Source organism: Garra rufa, chromosome 18, assembly GCF_049309525.1.
Source record: "Garra rufa chromosome 18, GarRuf1.0, whole genome shotgun sequence".
NCBI classification, from domain to species: Eukaryota; Metazoa; Chordata; class Actinopteri; order Cypriniformes; family Cyprinidae; genus Garra; species Garra rufa.
The window spans coordinates 26568598-26580384 of NC_133378.1; the positions used below are offsets into that span (position 1 = coordinate 26568598).

General features: G+C 39.7%; 1 protein-coding gene across 1 annotated transcript; it reads right to left on the reverse strand.

Moving 5' to 3' along the window:
• Positions 1–4406: 4406 nt before the first annotated feature.
• dnajc22 (DnaJ (Hsp40) homolog, subfamily C, member 22) lies at positions 4407–11317 on the reverse strand. The gene is made up of 4 exons (XM_073823470.1): positions 11138–11317; positions 10166–10719; positions 4802–5094; positions 4407–4704 (listed from the first exon to the last, which is right to left on the reverse strand). Exons 2-4 carry the CDS (start codon positions 10704–10706, stop codon positions 4522–4524), a joined length of 1017 nt encoding a protein of 338 aa, XP_073679571.1. The 5' UTR covers positions 10707–10719; positions 11138–11317; the 3' UTR covers positions 4407–4521.
• Positions 11318–11787: the final 470 nt, after the last annotated feature.

The window sequence follows — 11787 nt, forward strand, 5'->3', positions numbered from 1 at the left end:
TCATTCCCCATACGTCCCCAACTGGTGTTACTCTTCCTATTTTATTACAAAAATTTCGCCAACTATGCCTTTTTGCACTACGTATTATTTTCCTAACCTTAGCTTGCGCTTTCCTATATACAATTAAATTCAGAAAACTATGTGTTCTTCTTAACATCCTGAACGCTTTATTCCTCTCTTTCACTGCTCTATCACACTCATCTGTCCACCAAGGGACAGCCTTTCTCTTCATTTTTCCTTTACTTTTAGATATTGACTGATTTGCCGCCTCTATTAAAGTTATTCTAATACTCTCCTCGACCCCCTCAATATCCTCACTTAGGTCTATTTTACACATTTCCTTTTCACAAATATATGTAAATACTTCCCACTTAGCAGAACTAAATATCCACCTTCCCATCATTTCACCTTTTCTTTTACTCTTTCCCAATGATATTTGACAGAACACTGGGAAATGGTCGCTGCCTATTGTGGTATCTTCTAACACATCCCATTCACATCTTCCACTTAGATTCTTAGTTACTAATGTTAAATCTAATACTGAAGTGTTCCCAGTGCGTACATCTAACCTGGTCCCTCTCCCATCATTTAAACAAACCATTTGTTTTTCTTCTAATAACTCCTCTATGACCTCCCCCTTTGTATCTGTTCTAACTCCTCCCCATAAAGTGCTATGAGCATTAAAATCCCCACAGACCAACACCCTTTCACTATCCATCCCATCAATTTGAATGAAATTATCTAAAAATAATCTCTTACACGGATTATAAAAATTAACAACTACAAACTTTCCCTCACCTGTCCATATCTCCACCACCACATAATCTAATTCTTTTCCTATACCACCCTCTCTAAATGCAATATCTTTCTGAATAAATGTAGCACACCCCCCTCCAATTCCCCCTTCCCTATCACTTCTAACAGACAAGTAACCAACTATTGTAAAATCCAAATTTGGTTTTAGCCATGTTTCCTGTACACAAATCACATCCGGTTTGATGGGTAACTCATCTATAAACCTTTTAAATTCCTGCCCATTAGCCAATAAGCTTCTTGCATTCCATTGCAAACAGAGAACCATTACTACCCAGTTCCTAACTGTTCCTGACTTGTTTGGATACTGAGCTCATTTCTAACCTCCTCCCAAGTCAGTCCCCTAATATCTAGATGATGGACTGCTGCTTTTACAATGACTTGTATTCTCTCTGTTTTAGACTTGATCCCCATTGTAGCATTGAGTACTCCTGCTATGAATATAACTAGTTTCTTCATGTCAACCATCACCCTTTCCTCATTTGTCTGCTCTGAATCCTTATTGAGTTGTTTCCCTGTACTACTCCTCCTTCCATTTTCCCCTCTCTGGTTTACTATCCTCACAGCCTCTGCATACGTCATCTTACCCTGAATCCTCACCTGTTGTACTTCTTTTTCCCTTCTCAGTACCTCACAGCCACCATACGCCACACTGTGATTTCCACCACAATTACAACATCTGGGTTGTTCCTTGCGGTTACACTGCTCATAACTATGGTCTTCACCACATCTAGCACATCTTCTTTTTCCTTTGCAAGTTTTGGTTGTATGACCAAATCTTTGACAGTTATAACATCTCATTGGCGTTGGTACATATTCTCTAACATTATAACTCATAAAGCCTAAGGTAACTTTTTTGGGAAGCACTTCATCTTCAAATTCAATCAGAATAGACTCACTATCTAGTCGTACTCCCTCACGATTTACCTGCAGCCTCTTAACATTCTTCACAGTTCCTCCCTTTAAGTTTGCCTTAATTTCATCCACAGCTATACTAACTGGAACTCCCCAGATCACTCCTTTATACCACTTGGTTCCTTTCTCAATATAATTTGTACTCACCACTTTGTTTCTCCCTATTTCTTTCATTCTACCCGCCCGCTGTCTTTGTTCCTCATTCCTACAAACGATCAACAAATTACCATCTCTCAACACCTTTGCCATATGAATATCACCAACCTGATTTTTTAAAACGGTTGTTAGTTTTACCGGACTCATTGGCAAAATTCCCTTCTCCTCCGCGAATCTCAATATGATTTTGAAACCATCACCTGCCTGTTCCCTTTCCTCATTTCCTTCTCCAACACCTCCACCACCTCTTATTTTTTTCGATTTATTTCCTGCTACATCATCTCCCCTCTTCTCCTTTATTCTCATATTTCCTTGGGTTATATCCATACTGTCCTCACTATCATCATTATCAGTCTCTCCCCACTCTGGTCCATTCACAGTATAGTTGTGCCGACCCGCCACCACTTTCTTCCATTCATTACTCTTTTTCATTTTAGTAAAGCCTTTTATTCGACTGCCACCAGACAATCGTATCTTTATTTCAGTATCATCTGATAGATCACTTTGCTTGGATTGATGTCCCGGAAAAGTTTTAACCATATAAGAACGCTAAACCGACCGTCGAATTGGCGTCCTCCACCGTAGTTCCAGAGCCACGTCTCCCGGCGCCGTCACCGCTTCCAACGCCCCCATGCCGGGATACAGGCCCGAATAACCTATAACCGAAAACCGCCTCTCAAATACTTGATTGGGAGAGATTATCGAATGCATCGATCCTCATACTACAGTTTAGGAAATAAATAGCTACGCAACAGCTACAAACGCCACATAAGATTATATTATTATATTTATATTTCGATGATATTATCAGTAAGAGTGATGATTTGTTTAATCTATAATTAGAACAAAAGACACAGAAATAATATTTATTATACAAATAATATAATATAATCATATTTATAAGACCAATAATTCTATTAATGTGCATATAATTGTTTTCAATATTTCAATGACACAGTCAAAAAAGTAACATTCAAAAACAGATGTTTACTAAGATTTATCATAAATCATAAATTTACCATTTAAGGGGAATTTGTGGGATTTTTTTCTGCTCACCAAGTCTGCATTTATTTGATCCAAAGTACAGTAAAACAGTACAATTTTGAAATATTATTACTATTTAAAACAACTATTTTCTATTTGAATATATGTTAAAATGTAATATATTCCTGTGATTTCAATGCTGATTTTTTAGCATTATTACTTCAGTCACATGATCCTTCAAAAATCATTATAATATTCTGATTTGCTGCTCAAAAACATTTATTATTATTATTATGTTAAAAACAGCTTAGTAGATTTTTTCAGGTTTCTTGGATGAATAGAATGTTCAGAATAACAGCATTTATCTAAACTAGAAATATTTTGTAATATTGTAATTTATTTATCATCACTTTTGATCAGATAAAAGTATTGATTTCTATAATTTCTCTTCCCAAAAGAATAAAATATATGCTAACTCCAAGCTTTTGAATGGTATATTGTATAATATTATACAATATACCATTCAAAAGCTTGGAGTTTATTATTTCAGATAAATGCTGGATCAGGATACTTCTGCCCATTAAAGTATCCTGAAAAAAAAATTAGTCAACTGTTTTAAATATTGATAATAATAATAAAAATGTTTCTTGAACAGCAAATCGGCATATTAGAATGATTTCTGAAGGATCATGTAACACTGATGACTGGAGTAATGATGCTGAAAATTTAGTTTGATCACAGGAATAAATCACATTTTAAAATATATTCAAATAGAATACAGTTATTTTAAAGATATTTCACAATATTACTGCTTTTGCTGTATTTTGAATCAAATAAATGCAGGCTTGGTGAGCAGAAAAGAATTCTTTAAAAATACATTCAAAATCTTACTGTTCAAAAACTTTTGACTGTAGTGTATAATTAGACAAAATATAATTATAAATATAATTTCAAAATATAATTAGACAAAAATTAATGATATTCAAAATTCTAAAACCATAATAATTTAATTAGTGTGCATATTATTTTTATTATCATTGTTGTTGTTATGTAGGCCTGCCCTATAGTAACATGCATATAGTACCATGTACATTTATTTACATACTTGGCTATGATGCTTACATTGAAGAGTCATATAACACTCTGTTTTGATGTACAGAGTCCTACTAATTTAGACTAGAAGATGTATATAGTAAATATCTTTTTATATTTAGTCATATACAATTCATTTTCCCATATACATGAATTTTATTTAATATGTGAATGCCAATAACATTTCATATTTTAATTATTATATAATTTTTGTTTATTTGTATATTTATTTGTCCTTTTTTCTGCAAAAACAAATTGCTTACAATAATTGTCCGACCCCCTGCAGTACCACTGCAGACCTCCTTGGGGTCGCCAACTCCCTATGGATGACCGCTGTGTTAGAGTATAAAAACAACGCGTTTTATACTTAACGTTACCACAAGATGGCAGAGGATCCTTAGTTGTCCTTCTCGCGGAGAACGATTCTGAACAAAACTGAAAAACTATTTTGTTTAGAAAGATTCACGTTTATTACATCAGATTTAACAATACTGTTGTTCTCAAGTGTGTGGAAATTAAATCTGTGTCTTTTAAACACTATGTGACTTCTTCCTCAGAAGATCATTGTCTCCTTTTTGTCTTATGTCTAGCTAGAAGTATTTCATATGCCTCCTGGACTTTAATAAACATTTGTTGTGCTTCATCTTGTCGCTTGGGGTTGTGGTCTGGATGCCACGCTTTAGCCAGCTCCCTATAGCTGCGAGTGACCTCCTCCAGAGAAGCTTCTTCTGACAATGATAGTATCTGTAGGAAAAATATATTATGACAAAAAAAGTCATTATTTATCTTCTTATATGTAAAAACGCCGCAAAGTGAAAATAAGTAATAGTACTAAACTCACCTTCAGAGCCTCCATTTCTTTTTTACTATACTCATTAAGAATTATTTCTAGTATCTTTCTCCAGCTTTCCTCGTAGAAACCCTCTCCTGTCAGGACACATAGCAGACGATACGGCAACAGCAAAAAGTACTCTAGGAGTCCTCTGAGCCACGGAATGAACCAGAAGAAATCAAGCAGGGCCGCTATACAGTCCGATATGTAGTACAATGTGGCAGTGGTGTTGTGGAAAACACAGTATCCCAGCGGAGCAGAGAAAGCCAGCACACCAAAACTCAGACGATACAGACGAGGCCCTTGGGAAGATTAACACTGGGTTAAGTAAACAGTCTTGCATATGATGTAACCCAAAGGTAAGACTTTACCTAGCTAACAAAAACATGTTCAGTTGTAAGAATTATGACAACCTTATTTCTGAACGTTTAAACCGGACATTTTCTGGACGTTTTGCACTTATGACAAAGTTTGGTCAGTTACCCCAAAGCGTGGCTATATTGGCGATACTCGGAGGTAAACAACAGCATAGTTTGCATGGTTAATGTACTACTGAATATTTTGCTAATTTATGCTGTCTAAACTAGGGAAGAAACGTGTGGAAACTGCTAAATCATGTAGTGAACGACTTAGTAAGCGTGCTATATTTTGACAAACTAGTCAATAGGCGGTAAAGATACGTGCAAGCAGTATTCATTAAGATATTAGCCTAATATTTAACCTACCTGACCGGAAATTATAAGAACAAACATGAATGTTGTCAAGAATCTTGCCCTGGAAATCCTGGTTCAGTTTGGCCAACCACCAACGCCTTTTGTTCCCCTGACAGCTTTTTGCCCTCTTCTCCTTTATTTGAACTTTTGGCAGTCTACAGTACTCCAAATTTTTCCAATTAGTACAGCCCAAAACAATAATTGACCATTTTCAGTAGCAATAATCAGCAAAATATGTGAGTTTGGTTCCATTCAGTGCCACCAATATGGCCGATTGATGACGCGTCGTGAAAACACTGTATACATATTTTTATGTATATATTACATATATTACATATATATATATATTGAAGTTCTTTGATGTTTTTTTATATTCAATTTATAAATGTGCACTAACAATTTTAGAACATTATTAACGACCGGATAACTTTAAATAAATGGTCTATTAACATTACTAAAAGAATTTTTGTTCATTACTTTGAGAGAACCGTGATACAAGTTTTGAGAACATGTTCTTAGACATGTTTGTTTTTCTAACATTCTCATTACGTCCAGTTTTTCAAATGTTTTCAAAACATTTTTACTTAGTTATGTGAATGTTAAAGAGATAGTTCACTCAAAAATGAAAATTTTCAGCCGTGACCTAATGGTTAGAGAGTCTGACTTGTAACCCAAAGGTTGCAGGTTCGAGTCTCAGGTCCGGCAGGGATTGTCGGTGGGGAAGGTGAATTACCAGCACTCTCTCCACCCTCAATACCACGACTGAGGTGAGTCCCTTGAGCAAGGCACCGTACCCCCAACTGCTCCCCGGGCGCCGCAGCAATGGCTGCCCACTGCTCCGGGTGTGTGTTCACGGTGTGTGTTCACTACTGTGTGTGTGCACTTGGATGGGTTAAATGCAGAGCACAAATTCCTAGTATGGGTCACCATACTTGGCCTCACTTCACCTCCTTTCCTTTCCTTTCCTTTCCTTTCCTTTCCTTTCCTTTCATGTCATTCCAAACCCATAAGTCCTTCAAAGTTCATCTTCAGAACACAAATTAAGATATTTTTGATTAAATCTGAGTGCTTTCTGACCCTGCATAAACAGCAACTCAACTGACACGTCCAAGGCCCAGAAAGGTAGTAAGGACATTGTTAAAATAGTCCATCTGACATCAGTGGTTCAACCTAAATTTTATGACGCTTTGAGTTTCCAGAAAACACAGGATAAGATGGTGACTCCCTGTGCAAGCACATGCGAGTGACTGGTGTACTTGTTGGTGAATGGTAGATTCGCGGGAAGAATTGAATTTACGGGACGCATCATCAGTAGTGTTCCTCTGGGTCATGGGGTGTTTCGGCCTTTGACACTATACACCCTCCCCAGAGGCGGCCAGCTGTAGGTTGATCAGACCTCAGCTTGCGTCCCAAGACCAATTATCTATGAGAGTCACGTGCCGGACATCTCAGGGGACTGTGCATCGCAGAGGCGTCCTGTTCCCTGAGTCAAGTCAAAGCCGACTGCATACATCCTGGCACACTACTTGGGGGCCCACCTAGGTTCATTTCTCTTCAGCCAAAGCCACTGGCTGCTTCTTTCTGCTGCCTCTGATGCAGTAGCTGTGCGCTGGTTTTTGCCCTTAATTCCCAAGTCCCTCAGCAGTTTTGTGGTGGATGTTCCCACAAACCCTCTGCACCCAACTTCCACCGGGCGGACTTCCGCATTCCAGCCACGATGTTTTGCTTCGGCAGCTAGGTCGGCATACCGCAGATGCTTCCGCTCATATGCCTCTTCCATGGAATCCTCCCAGGGTACGGTGAGTTCGATTATATATACCTTCTTTACGGAGGCGGACCAGAGCACCAAGTCAGGCCTTAAAGTGGTGGTGGCAATTTCTGAGGGGAACACCAGCTGTTTACCAATATCTGCCAGCATCTTCCAGTCACGTGCTAGGCACAACTGGCTTCTCTCTGATGGTGTGGAGTTGCTCCTGGTGGCTGAAGCCCCTTCATGGACGAAGGCTGTTGCCCATGGTGTTGTTGAGGGGTTAGGCATTGACGGTGATAGTGCGTTGATGCTGGATCGCTTTTGCTCCAGTGTGGCAGCAAGGCTCTTCAAGACTTGGTTGTGGCGCCAAGTGTAACGTCCTTGGGTAAGGCTGGTTTTACACCCAAGGAGTATGTGCCGGAGGGAGGCTGGCCTGGAGCACAGGACACACCCAGGATCTTCACCAAACCACTGATGGAGATTAACTAGTGTTGGGAGGACGTCATATGTGGCTCTGATGGTGAAGCTCAAGTTCCTCGCTTCTATGGCCCATACATCCCTCCAGCTCAACCTCCTCCTTTCGACACTTTCCCACCGTGTCCACAGTCCCTGTTTGCTGAGGACAACTGCCTTGGCCCATCTTGCCATCTCTTCCTGACGCTGCACTTCCTCCACCACCATCTTCCTCCGTACTGGAGCAGTAGCGTTTCTCCAGGCTGGGCGGCTAGTTGTTAATCCAAGGCCTCCCCTTCCTAGCTGAACATTTCCCACAATATCAGCATGTCTAAGAGCTGCTATTGCCTCCTCTACTGCTTTTGCTGGTCTCCACTTGCGCCCAGTAACCAGGGTCGGGACATTTTCCCGAATCACCGGATCTTTGGATTCGTTCAAGGTCATCTGCAGCTGTGTTTTGGCACACTTGAACTCCTCTGTAAGACTGGTGAGTGGCAGCTTGAGGACGCTGTCTCCATAAAGGCTTATGGTGGTGATGCAGCGTGGAACTCCAAGCCATTTCTTAATATAGGCTGTGACTCTTCTCTCCAGTTCCTCTACTGTCGTGACGGGCACCTCATAGACTGCCAGGGGCCACAACACTCGGGGTAGTAGACCAAACTGGAAGCACCAGGTCTTTAATTTCCCAGGTAGTTGGGTGTTGTCAGTCGCCTGAAGGCCTGCTTTGATGTCATTGTGCAGTTGCTTCACTTGGTCTTTGTCTTTCAGGCTTGCATCGTAGAGCCTTCCGAGGCTTTTGACTGGCTGCTCAGATACAGTGGGGATTGGGTCATCGCCGATGAAGAAATGCAGGTCAGTAAGCACTCCCTTCACCACTGAGATGCTGCGTGACTTAGATGGTTTTATCTTCATACGGGCCCACCTGATGTTCTCCTCGAGTTTTCTGAGTAGCCTCCTGGTGCATGGAACGGTGGTAGTCAAGGTGGTAAGGTCATCCATGTAGGCTCTAATGGGAGGGAGGCGACAAGAGCCAAGTCTTTGCCCACCAACAACCCATTTTGAGGCTCGGATGATAATCTCCATCGCCATGGTGAACGCCAAGGGAGAGACGGTACATCCAGCCATGATGCCTACTTCCAGGCACTGCCATGAGGTGGTAAATTCAGCGGTAGTGAAGCAGAATTGCAGGTCTTGAAAGTAGTCTTTGACCAGGGTTGTGATGGAGTCCGGGATGTTAAAAAACTTGAAAGTAGTCCAGAGGAGCTCATGGGGCACAGAGCCGAAGGCATTTGCAAGGTCCAGGAAGATCACATGGAGGTCCCTTTTTCCTATCTTTGCCATTTGAATCTGGTGCCAGATCATGCTAGCATGTTCTAGGCAGCCAGAGAAGCCAGATATTCCTGCCTTTTGTACCGATGTATCCACGTACTCGTTTCTGTGCAGGAACTCGGCCATCCTTTTTGCAGCGACCCTGAAGAAGATCTTACCCTCCACGTTGAGCAAGGCGATGGGGCGAAACTGGTTGATGTTTGCTGCATCCTTCTCCTTTGGGATGAGGATCCCACCTGTCCTACGCCACGCTTTGGGTATGGTCTTTTTGTGCACAAAGAAAACAAAAATAACGACTTTATTTAATAATTTCTTCTCTCCCGTGTCAGTCTCCACCACGCATTCAGGAGAGTACCATGCATCAGTTTGGAATTACAGAATTTTAATTTTTGGGTGAACTATCCCTTTAAACGAACTTTTTCATCATTTTGTAACATTATTGGACTGTTATCCTTGAATGTTTTCTGGACATTCTGAAACAAGTAAAAAGCTATACGAATGTCCAACTGACTCTTTTAGTGCTAACATTTTGAGAACATTTTAAAGACCAAATAACTTTGAATGAACGTTCTAATAATGTTACTGCAAGAACATTTCAGAAAACCTTTGCCAGAGGGTTAACCAAGGTTCTTAGAACATTTCCTGTTAGCTAGTTTGACACACAAAAAGTTTACCCAAAAATGAACATTCTGTCTTTAATTACTGTTGACATGTCGTTCCAAACCCGTAAGACCTTCGTTCATCTTCAGAACACAAATTAAGATATTTCTGATGAAATCTGAGAGCTTTCTGACCCTTCATAGATTCTCTAAAATGGTGCTAGGGTAACACAGAGGAGAAGAGTTTGTTGGATAAAGTTGTTATTATAGTTCTTTTTGGCACACAAAAACTATTTTCATAGCCTCATCAAGTTACGGTTGAACCACTGATGGGCTATTTTGACAGTGTTCTTGGTACCTTGATCCTGATAGGACTCTTGCTGTCTATGGAGGCTCAGAGAGCTTTTGGATTTCATCCAAAACATCTTAATTTGTGTTCTTGTCTTACATGAGGGTGAGTAATTAATGACAGACTGTTCATATCTGGGTGAACTATTTCTTTAAATGTCACCAATATAGTGCGTCTTACCAAGTGGCTCTTGCCTCAGAGGTTTGAACGTGCTGTGCTGCGCAGCTGTAACACTGCCAGCTATGCTGATAGGCAGAGGAGAGAGATTGCTGCCGTAGAAGATGGATGATGTGATGATGCACGTAATGAGGGTCTTCGGAAGGTCAGAGGTCTGCTGGCCCACAGAGGACACCAGATGAATACCTGCAGTTACACTTAGTGGCAGCACTAGGAGGTAGAAGAAGCTGAGAGAACTGAGGCTTATTAAAGCCACAGAGCCGAAGTAAATACCAACACAAATCTGACCGGCGAATCGAATCAGGCCTACTGGTGGTGGTGGAGTGGCCTGTGGACGTCTAACGGGGGCTCTCTCTGCTGAGTGGTTGGCCTCGCTGACATATGATGGGAGACGGAAGAACTCTCTTGCCCAGCCAATGCCAAAACCACCGAAGGTCAGTATCCAGAGAAGAGCATGGCTGTCTCTGCCCAGGTAAATGTGATGAAGGCCAAGTGGGCCACCCATAGCCCACAAGGCAAATGTGATCATTAGCTTTTTAGCCATGAGGTCATTCTAGCTGCACACAGGAGTTTGAAAAAAAGTCAATAATTTTCAAGTTTAGCCAATAACATGATTATGCCAATAACACTGCTTAATAATAAAGTTTAGAACAATTTCATACAGTTTTTAAAGGAATAGTTTACTCAAAAAGAAAAAAAATATCATATAAGATTAGGAATATAGCATATAAGTCATATTGACTACTTTTTTAATGCTTTTAAGGTACTTTTTAACTTTTGAAGCTTTTTAGCATATATTTTTAGCATAAATAGAATAAAGTCATACAGGTTTGGATTTGACATGAGGGTGAGTAAACAATGACAGAATTGGCATTTCTGGGTTTTATACATTAGATAATCTCTCTTTTCACTCTCTCATATCACCCATATCACTGCTTACAAGTAATAAAATCATACAGCTCACTGTTCTCTTACCTGTGGAAACTGAGAGATCAAGCGTCATTCATATACCAGTTTGTTTTAGAAGACTCCTGTAACATGGTCAGCATTAAAAATATTAGAATGCATGCAACAGATACAGCATAACGGCTTGGAGGTTAACTTTAAAATTTAAATCATTCACTTTCTGAAAGTAATAACCTATGGACTTCCGTGTTTGCGTCAGTATGAACTTTGGTCTGATGATGACACATGTAAAGAGCTGTAAACTTTGATTTACCACTGTGAACACTTTTCAGAACATTAGACATTTATTGAAATGCTCTAGACTTATTAAATATGTTTTTACAGAGTAAACATGCAGACCTCAGACTGCACCCTTAAACATATTTCTGTTGCTCTACATTAATTAATTAAATTAATTAATTTTTTTTTTCAGCAAGGATGCATTCAATTTATCAGAGTTATTTATAATGATACAAAAGCTTTCCGTTTCCAAAAAAAAAAAATGCTGTTCTTTTAAAAATTTTGAACGTTTTTCACCTAGCTATTGAGCAGGACAACATTGATAACATTTTGAGCACCAAATCAGAATATTAGAATGATTTTTATACATGGGCCAGTTATATTTTTGCATTTGTTATAGCCTATGATTTTTTTGTAGCAATACAGTTGCAGTTATTCCT

Coding starts and splice junctions, on each gene's coding strand:
- dnajc22 (XM_073823470.1), bottom strand. CDS start 10,706: ATGGCTAAAAAGCTAATGATCACATTTGCCTTGTGGGCTATGGGTGGC. Junction 5,095..10,165: donor TCTGAGGCAAGAGCCACTTG/GTAAGACGCACT, acceptor AATCTTCCCAAG/GGCCTCGTCTGTATCGTCTG. Junction 4,705..4,801: donor AAGAAATGGAGGCTCTGAAG/GTGAGTTTAGTA, acceptor TTTTTCCTACAG/ATACTATCATTGTCAGAAGA.